Consider the following 26,521-nt stretch of genomic DNA (forward strand, 5'->3'; position numbering starts at 1 on the left):
CACATGGTGCCCCATCTCATGGCCTAATAGTGACCTGAGAGTAACGGCTTCGAGTGGAAGAGACTTGTAAATGTCTGCTGGGAGTGAGTGCTGGGAGTGATGTCCCGTATCTCCATACATGAAGGCTGACTGCGTACCTTTAACAACAGTACCGCATTTTTCTCTTGCCTGCCTTTGAAGGAGTCAGAATGGCGAAGGTGCTAATGAGGAAAGGCTCAACTCGTTACACTGGATTAGTGGCATGTAATAGACCTAATATGAGCTAGATTACCTGGAAATACTTTTCTTTTCCTAATACCATTACGGCAAGTTCTCATGTTCCTCATCTTTATGCCTCAACTAGATGTCTAAAGCTAGGTGTGCTAGTCAAGGCTAAGAGGGGAGGCACATAGGAGAGAAACATCCTTTGCCCTCACCTCCCTATTTAGCAGAATGAGGAACGCCAATGCTGCTTTTGGCCCCCAAACTTACATATTTTCTCTTAGTTACTGACAACACTGAAAACTACTGGTAACATTTAACAGCTTCTAGACCTTTTTAGGATAAGGGCTTCAAGTTGCAGATTCATGAGCTCTCTCTGGTAAAGCCTTATTTTGGTTTTGTTTACAGAGCACACTGAACTTTAGTACCTATCGAAAAAGTTCAGCAATTGATAATTTGTTCACTTTTTAACACTACTGTTCTGTAGAGCTTTCATGAAGGAAGAGGACTGGCTTTTTCAATTCTGTTTGGTTCAGCGGTCAGAAGTTCCAAGTAAAAATTTACTTGCTATTTTTGTGGCAAAAATAAAAGCATTACTGCTGCTTTGTAAGAATCTCATTTAGAAAGAATAACAGATAGGTGTTGGTTTTTCCTTGTGTAATGGTGAAGAGCAACTGAAATTAAGATATTATTAATGAAGGCTCTTATAAAAGAAAGCAAATACATTCTCATTTAAGTTGGTGGCACTTAAACATTAAGTTTTCAGGAAGACACTTCCTGAATGAAGCCTCAGACTTTGGAAGAGGGCAAACACAGCACTTTTCTGTTTTCTGATTTATTTTCAGTGATGGATTTGAAAAGTATATGTAGTTAATATTAATACCAAGCAAATATTCTTTGGGAAAGAGAAGAAAAGCAGGTTTTACGTATTGGAATTAACATCATCTGAGTCTGTCCAAAACACAAGAACGTCTACAGACTACACGCAATTATAAAAATTACTTTCTTTTTTTTTTTTAAATTTGAAGTTAAGAAACAAAATTGGGTTATCTTCACTTCAGCGATCCAAAGTATATTTGTTCATGCACTGCAGAACAGTGTGGTGCAGACTTATCCAAGTTATTGTTCACATTGTTACTAACAATTCATATGCTTTTAAACTAAGAAACATTGGGCAGGCTGAGAAATCACTGAGTATTTGGGTAGGAATAAATATATCTTTGAACTGGAGATTTACATCAGTTTCCCACAGATCTATGGTCACTGCTCTCCTGGGTACACCTGCACGTCTCCATTCTCCCATCGTTTTCTTTAAAATTGCAGTAGATTTCTCAAATTAATATAGTAGAAATAACATAATTAAAATTTAAAAAAATAAAATAAAAATAAAAGTAAAATAATAAAAACCAGAACTATTGTAGAGGTAACATAATGTTTATCAGATTGAAATCAAACCGGTATTTTTAATAGCACTGCTTGGCTGGCAAAAATTCATAAAATACTATCTTTCTGAAAGTCAAACACGACATGTTATTCCAGACATGTTCTTTCCAAACGTTCTAATTTATTATTTAATTTAAACTATAAATATTCAAAATGTCATAAATGTATTTTTATATGTACAAGATGTTGATATCAAGTACTGCAGAACAAAAAAAGAAAAATAACATTTTCCAATATTTTACGTATATATCTCACTCTTTTAAAACACAAATATTTTAAAACATGACATCCATTTTGAAATAACATCGCATATGCTCCATTTTGAAGTAAGGCTTTGTAGAGATGAATTTTTAATTCAAAGTTTTACAAGTCTTTTTATCAAATATAGAAAGAATTTACAGTATTATTGCATTGCATAGTTTTCAAAAATAGTTTTGACTATAATTGATTATTTTTTTCAAGTTATGGGTTACGGGATGTATTTGAACTTTCAGGTATTCTCCACAGGACCAGACAGGGCTATTCAGTCTCCTCTTCATCAGCCTTGCAGGCCTCTATTCCCCTTCACTGGAGGAAGGATCACTAGTGGACAGAAGTGAACGTTTACTGTAGCAGCATCCAAACCTATTTCCCATCCAGAGTTTCCACACATAGAGTGAAAAGGCATGATCTGATCATATATACACATATGGACGTACATATATACATATACGTATATAAGTAACCTAGAAAAAATATTTATATTAATGAGATTGCCTTTGCCTGAATACATGCTTCATATAAGTTGTCTGCTGTAAATTAGTCTGAATTTTTCCTAGTAGATGCATTTAAAAGTGAGCAGGAAATGAGGTGTGATTATATAATTGCCTAATTACGCTTTTAATCTGGTTTATTACATTTTTGAAGACCTTTACTATCCCTTAGTCAGCAGAAATAGTATTAAAAAACTCCTATAAATAATAAAGGCAAGTTTTCACAAATAATTCAGAGATTCCTTCAAACTTTCCAAAAATAAGAAATTAAATTAAAATGTAGAGACTTGCTTTTTATTTAAGATTGTTTTTAAAGTTCAATTTGGTTAAAATTAACACAGCAAAATCTTGGTCACAGAATTGATTAGCAGCTTAACTTACCATCATATTACAAGTTCTTATAATTCTGCAATTGTTTATCATTTACCGTATTATACATAGACATTGAAATATTAATAATCAAAGTAGTTGAACCGTTGTCTTCCAAAGGGAGAATCTCTTTCTCATACTATTTTCCTGCATTGGTAAGAAAAATTAGAAGCTTCCAGAAGACTCAGACAACATTGTTAAGTAGTAGTATCTATCAGAATTTTGGCATTAAAGCAGATTTCTTTCTGCTAAGTAACTTAGAAGTTAAATAAATAAAAACCAAACAAAACCAACCAACCAAACAAAAATCCCAAATCCCAGAGAATTTAGACACCCAACCTAGTCAGTAACAGGCACACATATGTTCTGATTGCATGTCCCGGGCTTGGACTGTCTCCTGAACTTTGGCATTTATCTTAGGAGACAGTATACTTCAGGAGACCTTCCATGCGGAGAACAACCAAATGCTGAGAACATTTAAATGGCATTTAAATTACTCCTGTTTTCTTCCCTTCTGCTCTTCCTTTCCAAAAGATGCTTTATTATGTATGAGTAATGTAAAATCATGAGGAAGCTAATCCTTTCCTTTTGTAAATAAATGGTAAAACTTCATTAGCTCAAACGAGCTTCACTAAGCATCAAATGATCTATATGTGAGATGTCACAGTATCTCCTTGTACTAATGAAGGCAGAAGGCTATTTGCTGAGCTTTTAAGAGTCATTACTAAACATTTGATAAATGAAATTAAATATAGTTAATTTTATAATTATGTGTTTCTACAAAAAAAAAGAATATTTGGATTTACTTACTAGAAGTCAAATTTTTATCATCTCTCACTTTGCTTTGTATACTGATTATGATAGAAAAATAATAATTTTTAAAAATTGTCCTTCCCGTTCTCTTTTTTTTTCCTTATTATGGACTGGTATTTTTTGATGCTTTTAAAAAAGCTTGATAGAATGAAGGTAAGAACTGAACAACCTTTCAGTTTATGTGCTTGCATGCCTGTTACATTTTTTTTGAGACTCATTTGAAATAAAGACAATAATTCTAGCAAAGAACAAGAAATTGATAGCAGAAATATTGTAATACTATACACTGAAAGAATGAATCGTATCTGAAAAGAAACTGCACAAAAATATGCATTTATCAAGGTTTTAAAAATATGAAAAATCCTATGCTTCACCCAGTTTTGTTTTGTTTTGTTTTTATGTATCCTATCTCATTTTCTGTTTACAACAGAGTTCAGCCACAGATGAACACATATAGGTTCTCTGACCAGATGTCTTCTTTTCACTGGAAACGAAATCTGTCAAGTAGTCACAAAATGAGATTGCTAGAAGAAAAAGTTCTGGAACAAATTTATAAAATTAAAAAAAAAATACATAGAAAACTGCTGAACTGCTAGTTCTGTAGTATAAACTATTACTTAAAACAGATTTGATATTAGAAAAATGGACAGAAGCTATTGTTTTGACACCAACTTTAAAAATAGCTCTGGCCATTGTCTGGATTCTATTACAGGGAAATTGGTATAAAAATAAAATAAGGAACATCCTTCATACACACATGAAAACATAAGATAGATTTGGAAGTCTCAAAGTGGCTTCCATGGAAGAAATGCTGCCTTTACAGGTTTCAGTTGAGTCACGTGAAGGAATCTTCAAGTATGTGAATATAATATAAGCAATATTTGTTCTGTTTTCCAGTTAAAATTTTGTTAAATTCTCACGTCAAAGCCTCTGAAAGAACCTATCCTGTTTTAAAGATAGAGGAACATCTTTAATTAATTAATAAATAGCTAAAAGACAGAAAAAGGATTGGAATGAATGGTCATTTTTCATAATGAAGAGACCTCTACAGAGGCATCCCTGAATAATCTGTATTGCTGGGTTTGTTGTTAATTATTTACCCAAGAAAATTGAGAATGTCAAATCTTTTATTCAAATTATTAAGGATAATAAAATCTAACCTGATCTTAGAGTTATAAGAAAGATCTCACATTTCTGAATGACTGAGTAATACATTTGAGTGTTAACAAAAGTAGATTAAATTCAGTTGATTATTGCAGATTCAAAGAGACTGGAAAAGAATTCCCACACATGAAAAACAATAGGCTCTAAATTGGCTATTACCACCTGGAAGAAAGCTCTGGATTCATTGTGGATAATTTTATTTTTCTTAAGAAATACAGTAAAGCATTTGATACTCTACCTTATGTTAATATATGTTAGCGGCCACTTACTAAGTCAGACGCTGGGATCTTTGATCTGGCATTAGGTTTTTGTCTTTAACTTCTCAAAAAAGGTGATGTGATTTAATTTTAATCTTATTTGTTTTAGCATTCACATTTTACTTTCTTAATAAAGATAATTCTTCTCTTAAAAACTTAAAATACAGGCACAGCTTCTTTCTGAGAGTTTTTTAGTATCTTTATTCTATGAGAATGGAAAATTAATCTTTTTGTGTATGTGTCTGTGTACTCTATAAGGCATAACATATCACCACACTGATTGTACTTAAAAGAAAGATTTCTTATAGTCATCTCTGGAATCACATGCCATAGATTTAACATGATGGGAGCAGATGCCCTGGCGAGCATCTTATGCCTCGTTCTGGCTTTCCTGCATTGTGTATTCCTTCAGTAAGCCATTAATTGGTAATTTCTTTCAAGTCCACTCCTTCCAGACGTAAAATGAAGAGTCAATTTTATATCATTTTATTGAATCAAATCTTCTGAAAGTCCCCATGAAAATTTGTATGCAATGAAATTAGAACCAGACCTTTATAAAACAAGAACTAGTACACAGAAGCTGTGCAGGGTTCCAGCAATCTGGGCAACTTTTCCTTCCACAGAAAAATCACAGTAGAGACATTATGAGTGCTCTTAAAGAGGAAGACAATTTGTGGCTGCCTGAATTACTTGTGGGAAAAACTGGTAGTATAGTTCCTGCAGAGGCTATACTCTTTTATTCTTCAGTACAGCACAGTACATACTGCAGCCATTACGCAGACTTAATAGGAAAGAACGACCTGGGTCATTTGTCATGACTAGTGATTTTATTATGTTTGCAGTTTATAAAGTATTTTCATGAGGGAACAACAGCAATATAGCTCAATACTGTGTAATGAGAAAAAAAAAAGGAGAAAAAGGGCAAGAGAAAGGAAGAAAGAAGGAAAGATCATTTTGGAAGTTGTTTCCTTTGTTCTGAGTACAATTTTCCTTCACATTAATGCTTGCCATGACTTGCGTAGTCAATGGTAAGGTGACCTGTATTTAAATGGTAAGGTGACCTGCTGTAAACTACAGAGCAACTGGGTGACAGAGAGGAAGCAAAGACATGACGGATTCAAACAACATGTCCCTCATTTCAGTCCTTGAAGCTATTTCTGAGCTGAGGGTTGGACACAAAAACATTGGACAGCCATCAGTCATAGTAGTTAGGCAAGATTTTATTAATATAGGGCAACCAAGCATAGCTTTAAGCAGCCTACTTGCAGCTGGCAGAACTTGGGGAAACTGGATTTACCCCATCCAACTGTGACCAAATACTGTTGGTCTCAGGGGTGATTCTTTAGGTGGACTCTCTTAGGTTTTTTGTTATTGTTGTCATTTGTGGTTTTGGTTTTTAATTTTAGTGGGACCACTACAGCCAAGCAAAATAGTATAGTCAGTTGGAATTAATGGAATTAACTGAAAATTAACTGATTCAACTGATACTATTTAATTCCCACAATAAAACGGAGTTTGCAAAGACTTCAATTTGAAATATATTTCAATAATTTCCCCCTTATTCATTTTCCTTTATAATACTTTATGTAAGGCAAAGCATTTTACCAATGCTGATTTCAAAATGTACTTATCCCTGAGTGACGATATTTTTAATTGACATCAGAAACATGCATATTAAAAACACAAAGCCTTGCAAACATTTCATATGCTCTATGCTTGGTATTACTAAAGTAACCTTCTCTAAAGGTTATAACTAACCTTTTGATGGTGTTTTTTGTCAAAAATAACCTGAAGGTTGACACTGCAGCTGGTTCTTGTAACATGAAATATTCACAAATGACTTCGGTGCTTTCTTCTTTGTGCTAAAGAACTCCTTTCAAAACATTCTTATTCAGCAACTATCTTCTGCTGATGTATTAAGCTTTTATATCAGAGTTAAAGTTTTATAAGGTTTAAGGTTATAAAATACTAAGACAAGGACTGAGCTTGTGATAATTCTGTTCAAAAGAGAGTAAGTATATCTACTGAAAAGTAAAGAAATGCACATTTTATCACATTGCTGGTTTACAGAGATGCTTTTCTGATTTTTTTCTCTTTTTTTTTTCCTCATGGTAAATTTATTTTTGGTAAATGCTTACAGAAATAAAAGGAAAATAACATTTGAGTTCCAATGAAATGAAATTATTACAAACTTTCTTTCAAACCTTTCAATTAGTTGGTCTGGACCAATCCCAAAATTTGATCAAGCACTACTGGTCACTAGAGGTCAAACATATTATAGTCAAAATTAGCAGCAGAATTGTCAATAGCTATGGGACTCTGTAAGACTGGACCTCCATTTGAATGCATTCTGTTTGAATTCAGAAATGTTCATCCAGTATCTCCAAACAGTGGCTCTATATGAAATTCTTAGATGCAGCTCTTACACACATTTAAAAATAATTTAATTGAATGCAGATGTTTCAGTCATGTTAAAAATTAAACCTTTCCAGAGGTAAATAAATATGCGCATTGGATTGCAAATATCACTTTAAATTGGAAGACCAGCTTTAAAAATTGTATTTACCTTCAGGAATTTTCATTCTGTATGGCAATTTTTTGTAGTTAATAGAGATCTGATAAAGATCTGTATATCTGTATTGGGGAATTCTTGTTCTCTATCATCTTTTGCTTAGATGGAAACTTTCTGCAAATGGAGTTACATTTCTAGTCTGATGTCTTTTTTGTAGTAGTACTTGTAATTTCAAGTAACTACACCTTCAGCCTGGAGAAGAGAAGGCTCCGGGGAGACCTTATTGCAGCCTTCCAGTATCTGAAGGGGGCCCATAAGAAAGCTGGGGATAGGCTGTTTGCAGGGGCACGTAGTGATAGGATGAGGGGCAATGTTTTTAAACTAGAGCAGGTTAGGTTTAGATTAGACATTAGGAAGAAGTTCTTTACAATGAGGGTGGTGAAAACACTGGAACAGGTTGCCCAGAGGGGTGGTGGAGGCCCCATCCCTGGACACATTCAAGGCCAGGCTTGATGAGGTTCTGAGCAACGTGATCTAGTTAAAGATGTCCCTGCTTATTTCAGGGGGGTTGGACTACATGGCCTTTAAAGGTCCTTTACAATGCAACACATTCTATGATTCTATGATATGAAAAACAGCAGTTAAAAGTTAATCTTTACTTCTACTGTTAAATCATGTTTATTCTCTTTTAATTAATTCTATCATTTTAGGTTAAGATGATGAGGCTTGGGCTGCCTTCCCAGCAATGAAAGCACATTAGAAGGGTAAAATGCAGATTCTGCCTTACCCTAGTCTACTCCACATTATTCTATACCTAGAGAACCTTTATGGAAACACAGGATGGGCACTACAGAAATCTAAGCATTCTGAAGCATGATCCACTCCATATTACTCTAGACATCTAGACATCTGATATATGTCAGCTGAACCATGGCTTGAAGTACATATTTCTCTCCATTCGCTATAGAACATATTAAAACACACCAAAGTAACTAATCTAAATGTAAATGGCTAAAATGAATTGAGATACTCTACCTCAATGATTATCTTCTCACTCAAGAATTGTGATCTTGCTTCTATTGTAATATACGTCTTTCTACCACACTACTAAAGTTTCAGTTTCTCTTACCAAAATGAATATTCTGCTTCAGACCTGAGAACCTTCTAAGCAATGAAATAATAAACATCTGTAGACAATCCTCATTTCAGTCTAGACTAATAATGTGGAGACCTTCACAACAAGTTTTGGAGCAAAGCGAATCACCCATCCCTTCCAAGCCCAACTCCTTCCAGACAACCTAGATGTAAATCAAGAATATTGGATAATACAAGACAACTCACATCTTTCATTCTTCTATTTTATTGAATAAAGTGAAACTCTTAACATTTAAAATGTTCAGTCTTAGGATATGGGGAGACGGTACCAGGAGAACAAGTTGACCTATCTTAAGATATTACTGTTTCTCAGATAACATCCAATAACTCTTCCTGCAAATGCTACTAAATTGATGTAGTTATAAAGTAAAATTAATTAAAGTGCCATGACAACAGTAGCAGTTCATATTCTCCTTATAACATTGTTTTCAGTTGTTTTGTTTTATACTTCCTCAGATCTATTTTTTCAGTTAAAAATCATTACAGTGGTTTACAGTTAATTACAATTAAAAGATTAGAGTCCTAACAATCACCAGTGGGAGGTTGGTTTTTATCCACGACTTGGCTGTTAATGTTTTAATTTAAAGTTAAAACTCTTCTACATACAGGAAAAATCACACTGATTAATTAAATAAAAAATTAATTCTATGAGCATCAGAACTAGTGAGGCTTGATTTCTTATGCATATTTGTTCTTTGGGCTGAATTAGAAAAAGATTTTCTGTAATCTCTTCAGAGATATACCCTATCCTTTCACAAAGTACTTTGGTGGTGGTATGTAGGCTGTGATGTTCAAATGATAGTGTTTTAAAAAACTTGTAGGAACATAATTATTTTGGGTACTTATCCTAATACATCGTTTTTTTTCTGATGTGATAATTAGAAAACATTGGGATGCAAGAGGTACAACACAAAATTATATTGAGATGGTATAAAATCTGACCTGAAGGGAAATCAAACTTAAAACATGCACACAAATATGTTCAGCAGTTAAAATATTATGCTCATATACTTTTATTTCATAACCTTATTTGCCACCATTAATTCTGTGGTGCATCTACATCAGGTTAAGAGCAGTACTGTTTGAGTTTTAGCAACCAAGGTTCATCCAAATAGCTGAACATCGTCATTTGGCACTTGCATAACCATCTGAAGCTATCTTTGGACTGTATAATGAATTTCTGCTTTCACTTGTTTAACTAATGCATGTACTTTCATCACGCAGATAGAGGACTCACTTTGTGCAGCATATGCCACATCTTTGTTTAGTTAAGTTACATTGAACTGTTGAGTCCGTTAGGTTGGCTAGATGACTACTGGACTAGATGTCTTCCTTTTAAATGAGTAAAATTAAATTAGACAAGCTCCTATTAGTAAACTAATACATCACTGTAAAAACAAGGCTAAAATAGCTTAATCAATGCTGACTGCCTGCAGTTTTAGCAAACAAAATTTGGCAAAGTTGTTCAGTTGTTTTGGACCTGATAATCCAATACACAAAAATAATACTAAGATAAATTATGGTAGTCTGAAGAGGGTTACTAAAAATGTAGTACTCTTACTCTTGCTTTCATGCCATTTCTTCTGATTTTTCTAATTATAACACCTAAGAATTGTTCTTTTATTTCCAAAAATTAATTTCTAATGCAATGTAGGGATTTAAAACGAAATGCCATTTTGAAAGGTCATACAGCAGGGACAATACACAGCACGTGACATCAAAGCTTAGCAGAAGAACAATACTGCCTTTTTGCCCCTATTAAGCTTTTAACAAAAATGGTACTTCTGACGTACCACATGCTCATTCCCCTTTGACACTACATCTTAGTGAGGACTTAGCAGTAATGGAAAATAAGGTTGAAATATAAATTATGTTGATAGTAAACTATAAACTTTAATATAAGACTAATTGAGTATATTTGTTAAAAAGGCAAGGAATACTGTAAAGTTTATCCATCTAAGGCTGATTATTGTTACTTAAATCCTTGGCTGTTTTCAGTGATATACCAAGAATGTTTAAACACAAGAGACTAAAAAATAAAAGATTACTAAAGTGAGATAACTATACACAGAGAGAACTTACAGCAACAAAAGCCCCACACATTTTAAAAACATTGATGTGGTGGCAAAATTCCCCAAAATAGGATCTGTGATCTCAGAATTAATAACAAAATATATTTTCCGTCTTCTGTTAAACTTGTAACCCTTGATGGGATTTTGAGATTAAGAATTTTCCAATGTTCTGACAATGCAGTCAGAACCTTGATGATTTCATGAACCAGAATTCAAAAGACAGCAATTCAACACATTCATTGGAATAATTTAGTATTAGTGCTTGAAACACTCCTCAGGCTTTTTAACTATCTAATTATGACCTTTGAAGCAAAAATATTTTTTAAAATGAGACTGCAGCCTTTTTTGTTCCTATGCCATACAGGATGCTTCAGTACTTACGAAAATTTTCTTAATTATTTATTTTAAATCAGTATATCATGCAGTGGAATCACTCCTTCCCACTATTTTTTTATAAGACAATATTTTCTTACAAAAATGTTTTCACGGAAAATTCATGTTTATCTCTGCTTTTGTGTACAGAAAAGCAGCATCAAATCTTTTTTGACTGACCCTTCCACAGTGAACTGAATTAGAATAGAATGATCACGTTGGACACACAGGGGTTATTTTATAACACAATTTGGTCTCCATTAATTTTCAAACAAGCCTGAAGGAACTCTCTATAAGATGGACTTATTTAAAAAGCAAGCTTAAAAATCAGACATTTTTATACAAATTAGCGCGAGAAGGAATTTGAAAGATAAAGCAAATCAGGGACTGAAAAAAAAACAAAATAATTTTTTAAGTTTTTTATCTTCTGCTATCATTTATTACAACATGAACAGTAAGTTTTAAATTTTGACAGGAGATATGCTTTTAAACTTAATAACGTGGTTGGCCCCAATAAAAAAAATTTCCAAATATTTAAATCAGTTGTCAAGAATACAGTTACTGGAAGCTGTCAAAGATTTATTTCTGAAGCTCTTGCTTCAGATTTCTGGTATGTTGTGTTTTGGTTTTCCAATTACATTCATGTTTCCAATTCCTAATAATGTTCTGAAACTTCCACAGTGCAGCGTGGAAATTTTCCAGACTTAACTCTGCCCAGAAGTTTAAAAAAGAACACTAATGTTACAGGGGAATAAGCTACAGAAAAAGTCACAAAAATGCACATAACGTTGTAAGATCTTCTGAAAATACGCACAGCAAAGACAAGGTGCATAATATAAATTACAGAAATGGTCATTAGGAATACCTGGTTTTGAGAGATCAATTATCTTTACATTAGATCAGCTTTAGACTGAGTTTTGATATTCTGAAACTTGTCACCTGTACATGACATGAGGTTTGTGTTTGTTTGGTTCATTTTTTAACTTACGTTTTTAGTCAGTGTTCTGCTTCTGAAGAGAAAAAACATCTACAAAAGCGGAAAAGGAGTCATCACAACTGGTGCTTACTCTGAAAGGATGCTGGTATACATTCTCTGATAGAAAGATTGCCTGTTACATAATGGTAAGGAATCTTAGATAAATTAAGTTTCACCTGCATGCAAAAGGGACACGTACTTTTCTGAAATCCACGAGAGTCTCCTCCAATGTAGTGTTTTTATGAAAAGACAAAAAGGCAATATGATTATCTGCATTTTTTTTAAAGGAAAAAACTGAATAAGTAATGAAGAAATATAAAAACCAAAAAGAAATATAAATTAGTGAGGGAACAGGGACCCATCTACTCAGCATTTCAATATGCTCAAACGTGCCGAGATATTGGTTTTATTACAGTGTTGTGGCCCTGACAGCAAAGTTTGGGACTTATAACCAAAACATGATATTTGAATAGAGAGGCAGTAATACTTCCGAAATTAGTATTGTTCCTGGTTTCCCATCTTGTCTATCTATATTTATAGACAAAGAAACATACAAACATGTATATGTGGAAATAAGTCGCTTCTTCACCTTTTAACATAAAATAAAGAAGACATATTGACATTTTTCTGCTTAATTTAGGCCACAATCATACTTTCTTCAAAACTTTTAGCAGACAATCTTATCTGCATAACACTAATCAGAGCACCTATCATCTGCTTGTAACAGAATGCACAAGCCATCTGTTGGGTGGGTTTTTTTTCAACTGCTGTTTTCATATGCTAACATAAAAAGCAAAACAAACTAAAAATCCTGAAGTATATTTGAGCTTTTCTTACAGTGCAGTGATCATGGGCGGCTCTGTTTAGACTACACAAGCAGGCAAGAGAGAAAAACAAGCACCTGAAGAGTGAAGTTATTTGACTTCACCTTGCAAAATAACATATGCCTAGATACGCCTCTGGTGTGGTGTAATATCACAATTAGTCTGCAGGAAAAAAAAAAACAAACACCAAAAAAAAGTTCTTTCCAAGACTCGTTCCTGAGATTAATTCATCCTACTATTTTTTAGTTGTCTATATCTTGAATTTTTCACTGATCTTTTCAAAATATTCCTCTGTCATGCACAAGGGAAATAATTTCAATACCAGACAAAAGATTTAAGAAACATTTGTATCAGTTCTTAACCACTGAAATTTGGAAAGAAAACTTCCAAAGGATTTCTCCTTCAGAAGGAAGCCTCTTAGAACAGGGTTCATAAGACAAGGCAAATTCCTTCCTTTCTTAATTACTCTCTGCTTTTTTTTTTTGCTACATAATTCCCATTCAGGGAATCAGGGAATCAGGAAACAGAACACTTCAGACAGCAGTCTCCTTGATTAGACAACCATGTTTGATTCTGTAAGTTACACTCTTAATGCCTTGTACACTCTTATTATAAGAGGATTAAGAGCCTAGCACATAAAAAGATCTTATTTCACCTCCGAGCTTTAGAAATGCTTGAAGCCTGGCATGAAAATAGTGTCACCTGAAGAGAAATCAACCGAAAAACTTAGATGGTGGTAAGAGAGATGGTACTAGAGAATACTTAGTGCCATTAGGAAACTATACAAAACTACTTTTAAGTCTTTATTTTCTATATAATTCACTATTTAGTTCTAAAAGCAAAAAAACTTAATGATATTTTCCACAATCTTTTTAGGATGACATAATGAGAAATATGACACTGTATGGGCTCATTGGGGGGATATCAATGAAGATGGTGCACAAAAAGGAACACACTAAATTTCACATAATTAAAATTTTAGTGTTTGAGGAATTAAACACACAAGTTTTGATTATACACTTTGTGGTCAGTTTACCCTAGCTGGACACCAGGTGCCCACCAAACCTGCGCTATCGGTCTCCCTCCTCAGCTGGACAGAGGGAGAAGAAATATGAAAAAAGGATCATGGGTTGAGACAAGGGCAGGGATAGCAATTACCATCATGGTCAAAACAGACTCAACTTGGATAAAATAAGTTAATTTATTACCAATCCAATTAGAGTAGGCTAATGAGAAATAAAAACTAAATCTTAAAAAGCCTTCCCCCCCGCCCTCCCTTATTCTGGGGCTAAACTTCACTCCCAATTTTCTCTTTCTCTTTCCCCAAGCAGCACAGTGGGATGAGGAATGGGGGGTTGTGGTCAGTTCATCACAAATTGTCTCTGCCGCTCCTTCCTCCTCAGGAGGAAGAGTCCTCACATTCTTCCCTTGCTCCATTGTGGGGTCCCTCCCACAGGAGACAGTTCTCCGTCAACTTCTCCAATGTCCATCCTTCCATGGGGTGCAGTTCTTCATAAACTGCTCCAGCATGGGTCCCTTCAACGGGGTGCAGTCCTTCAGGAACAGACTGTTCCGCTGTGGGTCCCCCATGTGGTCTCAAGTCCTCCCAGCAAACCTCCTCCAGCGTGGGCTCCTCTCTCCATAGGTCCACAGGTCCTACCAGGAGCCTGCTCCAGCATGAGCTCTCCATGGGGTCACAGCTTCCTTTCGGCATCCACCTGCTGTGGTGTGGAGTCCTCCATGGGCTGCAGGTAGATATCTGCTCTAGTGTTAACCTGCATGGGCTGCAGAGGCACAGTCTGCAGGGGCACAGTCTGCATCACCATGGTCTTCACCATGGGCTGCAGGGGAATCTCTGCTCTGGAGCCAGGAGCACCTCCTCTCCCTCCTTCTTCACTGACCTTGGTTTCTACATAGACGTTTCTCTCACCCCTCTATCCTGGCTGCTGCCATGCAGGTTTTTTTTTCCCTCTTCTTAAATATGTTATCCCAGAGGTGCTACCACCAATACTGATGGAATTGGCCTTGGCCAGTAGTGAGTCCATCTTGGAGACGACTGGAATTGTCTCTATTGGACATAGGGGAAGCTTCTAGCAGCTTCTCACAGCAGCCACCCCTGTAGCCCCCCTGCTATCAAAACATTGCCACGTAAACCCAATACAAACTTTAACTTCAATTTTATGAGTACTGTGGATTAATTTATTTAACTACAACATTTATTTGAGGAAGATGTAGAGTTTTGCCTTTAAGGACCTAGACTCAAAATGGATAGATTCAGTTTATTTTTCCCAGTTTAATTCAGTTATTTTTGCTTCAGTGTTCTGTCTTAAAAAAAAAGACATAATTGTACTGGCATTTACTTCAAATTAGTATAATTCCTTTAAACTCTAAGATCTTTAAGATATGAGTATGTGTGTATGTTAAATGCCTAACATGATGGGGACTGATATTGATTATGCACAGTTATGAGATTTGGCACACCAGATCTCCAGGGGAAGAGCACATCAAATGAGGAAGCCATCAAATGTAAAGAGAGAATTTACTTAAATTATAATGATATACTCAAATAATGTTGTAAAAACGGGATGATAACAAAAAACTTTTAATCCCCATATGAAAGGGTAGAGTTTTTTTTAAACTCTTTGTGAGCATCTGTAGCCAACCTTCTCATAGAAAGACACCGACTGATAGTTTGTGAGAGATTATTTAATGCGATTCCTTCTTCAAGGCAAAAGGGCTGTCATGCTTAAACATGTCATGGCATGACATTTGTCTAACCTATTCTTCTAATCCCAGATTTCAAACAGTCCACACCACTCCCAGGAAATCTGTTCCTGTGTGTCAGTATCTGTAGAAACAGCTTCTTACTGATCATCTCATGTGTGATTTAAATCCTTTAAGTCTTTTCCAACACTCCTTTCATAGAAAGAGTAGATAAATATTGTTATCAACTCTTAAAAAAACCCTAATATGTTCTTTCCTATGGTATTTTTTTGTGGTACAACATGTTTCCTAAAATTCTAATGATTTTTACCTGGAATTTCTCCAAACAATCCATACATTTCTTGACTGTCCTGGACAATATAGTAGAGCTGAGGGTCTGCCAAAACTGATCAGAGAAGAGGAATTATTAAGTTGTATCTGTTTATATATCCCTATGACTATATTTTAGAAGCAGCATGGTATTGTTGACTCATATTTTACTTGCTGTTTACTAATGGCAAAACTTCTGCAGAAATGCTATCTAGACATTTGATCCCACTGTATATCTCTGTTGATTATTCTTGTGACAGGATGGCAAGTTGAAATATTCCATATTCATTTTTTCAGAGGATGTCTCTGTTTTTTTCAAGATTATTTTGCATTCTTATTCTCTCCTGTAACATACTAATGAATCCTCTAAGACTCTTTTAATCTTTATTTTTAAGAAGCATATGCTTTATTTCATTATTTAGTCACTAGTGACTACAATGGAAGTACTGGGCCCAAAAGAAACATATGAAGAATCCCACCTGATACAACTATTGTTTCTAATTTTGCATGTGAACAAGGCTTTCCTCTTGCATCCTTTTTACAGCAGTTTTTATAAAATACATTTCCACCCCAGATGAACAGTGTACAGAAGCATTCACTTTCATCTAAATTTCAATCCTCTCAAAGCTATTATATTTTCAAGCAAAAGTCATTAATCTTTTAAATTAAAATAACAAGAGTCAAGATATGCAAAACTCAGTTTAGGAGGATTAATTATAATCAAATATGTTGGCACTGATGATTAACAAACAATTATTTATTGAAGCTTTTTCTATTAAAAAAATCTTCTGAAATATGGCAGTAATTTGAAGTCTTTTTGTCTGTCAATAGATGACTAAAAAGATTTTAAAAAATCGTTCCCACTAAATGGAAATATTACTAATCATTTATTTCATATTCTTTTCTTCTCTCTCCCCTTCTTTCTCCTCTCTCCTTCCTTGATTTGAATCTTATATAGTTTGAAGTTGTTATTAATGCTACTTTAGGGTTGGCTTTTTTTATTTATTTGGGGGCATTTTTGTTCTGAACTTCAGATAGTTGATATAAAAAGCAGGTTATCATTGTGGATAAATTAATAATAAAAATTAAGACGAAACAACTGACAAAAAAAAATTCCACTTGCATAAATAGAGTCACCACACATTACACACAGAAGGCGTACATTTAGTATGATGGATACTTTAGTATTAAGTGCTACAAAATTCTGTGATTTTATAAAAATAGTCTTTCAGATCTTCACAAATGATCATAGCTCAATTGCACGCATAAAAATATAACAGTGTATACGGAGATTAATAACGAATGGATGTATACTAATACTATTCCAGATCCCAATTTATACGTAGAGAAATAACAATGAATTTGAGAAAAAGTGGTGAACCAGGTCAGCCTGAAGGCCTGAATCAGTGACACGCTTAACCTGTCTAAACCACGGAAAGAACTTACAGGCAGCCAGAAGTCTACCTAAGAACAGAAAGTTGAGTATCTGAAGTGCCACACATTCATGCAAATACAGATGCACTACTCTTTTTGCATGTTTTCTCCGTACTTACGACACTTGCCCAAGAAACATAAGACAACTTACATGCACTGAAAGAACTTCTTCTTTGCTAACTATAAGATATTCCAGGAGGAGACAGTTTCAACAAAACCACACAGCACAACAAAACTACACATTAGGTATGCATCCTGTATTTTCTCTCTTTAAATATTTCTACACCCTATTTATAGATATGAATCACTTACACAGTGGAAGAATCACTAGAAAGAATCAGGAGCCCAAACAGGACTCAATCCTAGGACTACATTCAGCAAAGAGGATATGTGTGCAATTATACCTGCTCAGATGAAAGGACTTTTTATATTTTTTTTTATTTTATTTGTTTCTGGGTTCCTCTTTGAGTGTTGCACAAAGCAATACTACAATAGCAGCAAAAAGATACCATAAGGTCAAAACAATGTTGCTTTTTCCATATGGTTAGAGTGGGAGGAAGGATAAAAACAGATGACAGGCAAATTCAAGTGTTATAAAAGTTCAAACATTTTAATGTCTAAAAGACATAGTAAAACAGAAAATCCGACTGATGTAGTTTAAAACTGAATGAATGGCAGGCCATGCCTTCCACATAGTGAGCCCCGCCACTTACTAGACAATAACAAAGTAAGTGCCTTAAACTCAATCAGTTCAGTGTGATAAAGATTATTGGGTTAGATTCAAGAAATAATTTTTAATTTTTTGAGAAAGACAATTCCATCTTTCAAACTCTTTTTGAGATAATGGCAAATGCTGAAACAATGCCAAAGGCCAAAAGATAAAATCTCTTCTATTTTCAACCAGATCTATTTTATGTGTTTCATAGTTTATGTGTGGGGATTTGGGTTGTTTGGGGGTTTTTTTTCAGTATTATTAGGGATAACTAGACCGTTACTTATCTTTCTGTGTAAGTTGCAGCAGTTCTTAACTTTTTACAGGACAGATTTCCTTTCTGAAACTTTTAATGGCACACATCTAACAATTTCCCTAGTACAAACAGTTTATTTTATGTCATCAATCCTATATTCTAAAAATTGTTCAGACAACACCAGGAAATTTGTATACTAGGAAATTCTGCCAAAACGTCATAATGTAATACTTAAGGAGCAGTTTTCACCTAAAAAATGCAAGTGTGAGGTATAAAAGGAAAGAGCAATCTCTTAAGCTGCTTGCAACAGGGTACAAAAAAAGTGTGTCACAAGGATAAGAAGTAGCTGTTAGAAACCAATGATCACGTGTTAAGAATATATTAACCTATAGGTAGCAGCACCATCCTTATGAATATAGCACAGATTCCAATAATACGCTCTAGTTTTTTTTCCATGTATACTATTTAAGTGAACTTCACTGCTCACAAAAATAGCGTAGAGGAATCAATAATGATTTACTTATTGACAACTGTCTAGGAATCTAAACATTAAAATTATGTGTACACGCATAAATACATAAAATATATACACATATATGCAATTTTTTATGTATGTATGTACTATGATGTTTATATACAGAAATGGAGGTAATACAGATTTAGATGTTTGGGTGCACCTATATATGTCAATACTACTATTATTACAAAACCGTTTTTATCAGGACAAAAAAAAAAAAAAGAAAAAAGACAACAGATATTCAAGCCAACAGTATTTCTGGAGGCTTACCTATAAAGATTCAGCATTAATTAGATTTTCCAGAGAGAGCTGTTCTTCTCTGTACCTGCTTTCACTTTTACTATGGAAAGGCTGAACAGCATTTCCCTTTTCTAAGGCTGTTTGATGTTACCCTTAAGACAACCATAGTTTCAGAGGTATTTTACTGATTTAGCCACTCTCTGTGCAGCTGATATTTTCCTTGCCAAATTTTTTCTTCGCGTTGAATCTTTTGGAAATATTTCGGCAAAACAGTGCAAGCATTTCTGAAAATAAGTCAGGAGGAAAAAAATGTTGTTTTAGCCAATGTTTAAAGTACATGGATTACAACAACAAAAATAATTGTCAAGTCTTGCTTTCTAGTGGGTTTAGTGGGCCCATGTTTCAGAGCAGCACCCTTACATTTATTGGGATGAGAGATACGCGCTTTACCAATGCTACGAAAATCTACCAAGATTTAATTAATTCTATCCTTTTAGAACAGTTTGAATTGGCAATGTAGACTTCAAATGATGTTCATTTTCTCAAATTTAATTGAACATTAAACATTTAAATTGAACACTTAAATCTGAACTAGCCACTTTAGATTACTGTTAGACTCAACGAAGAGAAATAGGAATGTCTGGAAGACAATTCCCCTTATCCTAAAATGTGCATCTAAGAAAGAGATAAGATAAATCCCCACCACTGACAGAACGTATTACTCAAACTTAAGTGTCTTACTGACCCATTAAACATAGCAAATGGTACCATCAACTTGGCAGCACTTGAGGGAAGAGGTCAAAGAAACACAGTAAAACTGGGAGCTGGGGAGAAAATATAGGAATGGGAATTCTCTTAGGATTCCATTAAAACTGACAAAGGAGCTGGAGGAAGGTGTAAAGGATACTGAAATCCAAATATTAGGAAATAGGGGCAGAGAAACAGAAAAATGAGAGGTCTGACAAGTTTTTAAGGAACTAGGGGACAATTGGACTTGATTCTTGAAAGTATCTAGGACAATATACAGAAAAGAATGGACAGTTCTGCATTAGAGTAAGTAACCTGGTGAGTAAACCAAGGAGGCAGATCATTAAGAGAAGCCAGTAAAATCAAGTAACGCTGTCTGCATAAGGAACCTAGAATTTGAATAAGGCAGTCAGGAATAGTTTGAGACTATGGAAAGGAGGGAAAAAGATAGAATAAAATCCAGAAGGAGAACATATAATTAAGACAAAAAGAGCTTAAAGAGGGTGGAACAAAAGAAAGTAAGTTTGGGAGCACCAAGAAGAAAAGTGTACGAGTCTGTGCTTGCCAGTAGGATGGCAAATGCAGCAGAAGACATAGGATAGACAGTAGGGACAGACATAGTAGGATAGACAGGGAACCCTCAAGTTTCTGTCCTGCATCCAAGCAGTAGACAGATGAAATGACAGCACATGAAGTGACTTGTGTGGCCAGTCTTCCTTCAAGACTGCTAAACAACTCACATCAGAAATGCTGTTCTAGAAGTACCAAAGCCAAAGACTTCACAGTTAAGAACTTCTAGAAGTAGATTTTCCTTATAACTTTAATTCCATCTACAGTTTTTAGCTATACGATCATGCACTACTTTTATCACCAGACTCTTTTGCATCACATGCATAGAACATACGTCCTCTGAGAATGAATCAGAACTTTGGAGAAGAAAGGTCTGTGCTCAGTGTATTGTATAAACCCTGCCTCTTTTGTTATGAAAGTCAAAAGTACAAGTATAAAAGCAAAAAAGTTATATAACCATTTTAAGAAGTTTCGTAATTGAGTTGAAAAGCTGGCTCATGGTAAAGACAAATGAATTATTCTCTTCTGATTCCATAACCTAGAAATGCAGAGTTGTGTGATCTATATTCCACTCCTAGCATTAAATTACATTCCTAACAGAGCGGTCTATATGAGATAGCCAAGTCAATGGAAAACATAAACAGCTATAAATTTGAGGTCCATAGCATGTAATTTTAGGATCTGGCTATCACAGTAGTATCCACAGTTCATATTTTGATATCTAAATAGCACCAAGAGGGTAGCACCTTAGAAAGGCCATAGTCACGTTCAGCTAAGAAAATACTTAAAGGTGTGAGAGCTCACAGGGTAGACTAAGACACAGCTAGGCTACCGGTAGGCTAAGGCAGGCAAAGTCCAACCATCAAATTGCAAATTTGTGGGATCAGAAGAGAAAAATACAAAAGAAATGCTTATCCAACAGTTTTCCTTCTACGGTTTAAAAATACACATTTTTATGTTCCTGATTCTGGTATGATCATTATTATTGCTTCTTATTAAATAATGATTTAATTTATATAAGTAGTTCTGAGCACAGAGAGTTGTAAATTAAATTGCTCAGTTAATGTTTGAATTACAAAGTTATGCTCTCACTTTTTAACCTTTTGGATTGCCCTTAGTACTGATGTTTTTACATCCCAGTGACAAATTTGACAGAAGCAGCAGAAAATGCTCTTTCCTCATGACTTTTTCTAGTGAAACAAGATATGAGTGTGAAACTCTACTGTGGGAGGAGGGCACAGTACTCAGTCCTTTCCCTTCTTGCTTTATAGTACACTATTATACAGTACCTAATTGTGTGAGGACTTGCCATCTTCTTTCAGAAGCTGTATTTTCAACTACTTCTATGTTTTATGAAAGACTTCTGCACTGTCAGGGCTTGCTTTATGTGGGTTAGGCATATCTAGCATATCCTTCTTGGAGCTGTCTCTCAAGCAAAATGTTAATTGAATCCTGTGTTCTTCATTCCTCTTGCACACAGCCGGAGGAGTCTGGGTCTGGTTTACAGAAGGGCTCATCATTTATGGGTGCAACTGAGAACGCAGACAGTAGTAGAAGAAAAATGCTATGTGCTCTGAAACCAGCAATTCAACTCTTTTCACTTTTATCTCTCTCTCTCTGTTTTACGCTTCCACTGCAAAATAGTGCTGTTGTAAAGATAAACCCATGAATAGTTTGTGAGGCACGTACTGAGTGTAGCGGTGAACAGAGCTGAGGGCTCATGAGTGATTACATCTTCATAGGATTTGGGCACTGTAAAGCAAGCAAAGCATGCTACCATTCGCTCAGGAAGGAGGAAAGAAAATACTGACTTTCTGCTTAGTAAGTGAATACCATCCATGTTGAGGGTTGATTAATATGCCATGTGAAAAAAGTTATCATGATCATGCAAAAACTCCATTATAAACTCATAGGAGCTGATAGCTATATAGAAAATCTTTGTGGGCGTTTTGTGGTTGATTTATAAATCTTAATTGTAAATCCATTATATTTTTTTTCTAACAGCTTTTTCCTACAAAACTAAGATCCAAATAGAACCTATGTTTAAATATCTACTGCATCTATTGCCATATTTGTCATGCAAAATCTAAAATAATTTGATATGCAAGTTTTCAAGCAATCAAATAGTGTTTTAACAGTAATTATTGACTGTAAAACTTTTTTTTTGTTTTTACAAATACAAATTGGAATGTAGAACAATTATGTCAGTACTTTATATCATGCATGGTCTAACTCTTCAGTCTTCTTAATGACAATGGGACTATCCACATAACCTTAATTATGCAAATAAGTACCTGTACAATTAACATGACAGGATGTTCTTTAGAAGCATAGAAAAACAAATTAATAAAGTAGAATGTACTTGTTATTACCCAACCATGCTCTCTCATTAAATAAATTCCATGATATCTAACAGAATACTAAAAGTAAAATTGAGAATTCAACATCATTCAGTTAAGCGTTTAACTTAGATGTGAAAACAGAGTAACTACAAATCCACAAATAGCCAAAATCAGGAATTCCGCACATGAGATGGGCTGAAAAAGGATTCTAGTAAAGAATTCATGTATCAAACAAAGGGGAGCAACCAGAAAAACTAACAAACAAACAAACAAACAAACTCTTTTAGGGATACAAGGATCCCAAGTAGAAGCCACAGGGGAAAAAAGTGTAATTTTCACTTGTAGATACATATTAATAGTAGAAATAACAACAAATTTATTAATTCCAAGCACAAACCCAAAGCCGCCTTGTCTACCTGCTCCTCACATTACATCCTACCACTGGGTTCCTAGCTAATACTGCCCAGAGACCTCCTGTTCACAACATTTGAAATACTGTGGATATGATCTATATCTGAACACCCAAATGTTGAACTCCCACCGTTTTCACAAAACAAAAATATTGTTTTCCAAACAGTCCTAAAGTATTAAAGCAGTTGCTAAATATGTAGAGGAGAAAATACTAATGAGAGACAGAAGTTAAGAACTTTACACTCACTATAGCAAACATCCAGGTCTACACCTAAAGGCTTAATGGAAGTTCCACATATTTGTCTGTTTATGTATTTGTTAGTATCTATCATTCAGGACTGAATGGTAGTTTACATATCCTATAGTGAAGTAAAGAAGTTGGCACCGTTTACGAAAATACTAATTTCTACAGAAGCAGTGAGACTTGGCATAAGAAGATTGTTGGATCACAGAGCTTTCAAGCACTGCATTGCCTTTTTTTGCATCACTTGACCACTTCTTGCCATAGCATTCAAAATTCTTACAGGCAGATGAAAGTTTCTTAGATGGAAAAGGAGAAAGGAAAGTGTCAGACTCAGTTTTAGAGTCTTAAATCTTAAAAATCTTAAACACTCCATGTCTCAAAAAGTGGCATTTTCATTAATAATAAAATGGTATCTCCCCGCCTTAGTTATTTTATATCTGAACAAATTCTAGCATATTCCTTCAACAAGACTAGGAGCTACTGATGACTAGATGTGTTGTTTCAGTAGCAATCAGTGAACAACATAGAATAAACGGATTATAAAAACCCAAGAGCAAGAAGAATAAATCAGATCTATATTATTGCAGAGTACATATGTGATGTGGAAGTTCATTCTAGCAAATCAATTCTTATGGACAAACCAAATAGTGCCATTAAAATTCAGTAAGCTTCTGTCAGTATGCAGATCTCTGACGATTCTCAGGTCAGTGACACACCTAATACAAAATCTATAGAATGAGATTATTTTTGTACCAGTTTTTAACCTCTTTTATTTAGTTCAGAAACCTTGAAGAGATTATTTTGTTCTATTTTACCTGTCTTTATAGTGTATTTCAGTAACATTTTGTACTGAATCCTACAGTAAGCATCTCTCTGTTGTCCAGAAAAACTTCCAATGTTCATGAAAACTTCAGCATCACTTTTGCTTTAAAAATGTACCTTAAGTCATTCAACAGCTAATCCACATGTGTTTAAACGATGTAGCTCCTATGAAATGAACTATGCTAGCTGACAAAACAATGAAGAGTTTCAAGTAGAGAATATATGCTTTAGGTCTATGAAAAAGATTAACATACGCAAAAGTTAAATGCACATGTATGCTTATCTACAGCCATATCAATCCAAACAATTGCACTGTGCTGTCTCTTTATCTAATAAAATATTTAACACCATATGCTTTACTTTCAATATGAAGACCAAAAATTATTTTTTTCCGTTTAGAAACAGAACTACACATTTCTTTCCATAGAAAAAGTAATAAATTACAAGGGAAATGAAAATGAAATTATTTTAACCATGGGGAGGTGGGGGCTAGCAGAGTTAAACCAATGGAGTGTTTTATCATGAGGATTATCTGTACCATAGAATTTCTGAAAGCTCTATGTTAGCTACATTTCCTTCTAATGATTTTAATTTCTGCTTGGGCTGGGAGGGGAGGGGGGGAAGGGGCAAGGATTGAGAAAGAAAAGTAATTCAACATCAACAGAAGTTTCATACGAAACACAAGCACCTGGATATGTCTTTCTGGTTCTTACATCTTCTCAGGTGTCACTCAGGTCGTGACTCATAAAACAAATTCTTATTTTTCTGAGGTAGGCTGTGACACGATTTAGTCACCGAGATCCAGGGAAGCAGACTTTTTTTTTTTTTTTTTAAACTTTTAACTTTTGAGCTTTCACCTGGCATCCCAGCACTCAGAACAACGTCACCTCCCGCTAGCATTTTAATGAACTTCGGAGAAAGTTGGGTGGCGACGATCCCCAGCGCGGAGCGCCGGCTTTGAGAGGCGTGTGTGCCCGGGCCACCCCCGCGGGCAGGGACAGGGACAGGGACAGGGACAGAGCAGGACAGGGGCAGGACAGGAGAGGGGCAGGAGCAGGAGCAGGAGCAGGACAGGGGCAGGGTCAGGCGAGGGTCAGGGGCAGCGGCAAGGCAGGGGCAAGACAGGGGCAGCATCCCCTGCCCGCGGTACCCCGAACCCTGAGGTCGGCCGGTCCCTCCCGGGACCCTCGGGGCAGCCCCCCCGCCGCCCACCCCGCGCCCCTCCGCCCCCAACCCCTGCCATTTCCAACTGAGGAGCCCTCCCGCCCCCAGGCCCCACCGCCCTCCCGCAACAACGCCCGCACACTTGCCCATCTGCGCCCCCCACGTCCGTCCCTCGCACCCCCCGCGGCCGGCAGCCCGCCCCCACGAGCCGGGGGGCAATGACCCCCCGCCGGCGGGCCCCCCCCGACCCGCGGACGCCGCGCAGGTTGCGCCAGGGCCGCCGCGCTTCCCCTACCTGTGCCCGCCTCCGTCACCTGTTGCCCGGTTGCCTCCATCCGCGCAGCCCCCCGGCGCCTCCTCCCGCTCCGGCGCAGCCAGGGGCTTCTCGGGCTCCCGGGCCACCTCCATCCCGCCGGGCACCGCCTCCGCCTCCTCCTCCTCCTCCTCCTCCAGGGACTCCACGTAGAAGACGGTGCGGGGCGGCGGCGGCCCCGGCCCGTGCCCGTGCCCCAGCCCGTGTCCCCCGGCCGGCCGGCCGCCGGCGGGCAGCAGCGTCCCGTTGGGCGGGCTGGCGGTGGTGGCGGCCGAGGAGGAGGCGGAGGAGGCGGATTTCTTCCAGAAGACGCTGTTGCCTCTCTCCTGGCTCTTCAGCAGGCGGCTCTGGCTGGGGCCCCAGTGCTCGAAGCTGCTGTCGGGCGGCAAGCAGCCGCCCCCCGCCGGGCCGCCCGCCGGCGAGGGGTGGCTGAACAGTTTCCAGCGGAGGCGCAGGATGTGCTTCACGTCGAAGTCTTTCCTGCCGGAGCCGGACATGGTGCCGCGGCGGGCGGGGGACGAGCGCGGGCTGAGGCGGGACTGACGGCGGCCAGGCAGGGCCGGGCGGCGGCGGCGGCGGCGGTGGCAGTGCGGGGCGGCCCCGCTCCCGGCAGCGGCGGCGGCGGCGGCTCCTCCGGGCAGCGCTGCGCCTGCAGGGCGAGGGGTGGTAGCCGCCAGGAGAGATGCGCGCACACACCAGTGCAGAGAGAGAGAGAGAGAGAGGGAGGATGGATGGAGTGATGCACAGAGCCGAGAGGAGGTAGAGGCACCCCCAGCAAGGGAAAGGAGAAAGAGAGAGAGGGAGAG

At 36.8% G+C, this 26,521-nt stretch overlaps 1 protein-coding gene across 1 annotated transcript in view; it reads right to left on the reverse strand.

Annotated features, from left to right (window-relative positions):
• The window catches only part of KLHL1 (kelch like family member 1), a 240,794-nt gene extending 214,582 nt beyond the window's left edge, over positions 1-26,212 (reverse strand). Inside the window, exon 1 of the mRNA XM_063335376.1 lies at positions 25,698-26,212. Within this exon, the coding sequence (XP_063191446.1) occupies positions 25,698-26,212 (515 nt within the window). The remainder of the gene's footprint in view (positions 1-25,697) is intronic.
• Positions 26,213-26,521: the final 309 nt, after the last annotated feature.

Source organism: Chroicocephalus ridibundus, chromosome 1, assembly GCF_963924245.1.
Source record: "Chroicocephalus ridibundus chromosome 1, bChrRid1.1, whole genome shotgun sequence".
In the NCBI taxonomy this organism is placed as follows: Eukaryota; Metazoa; Chordata; class Aves; order Charadriiformes; family Laridae; genus Chroicocephalus; species Chroicocephalus ridibundus.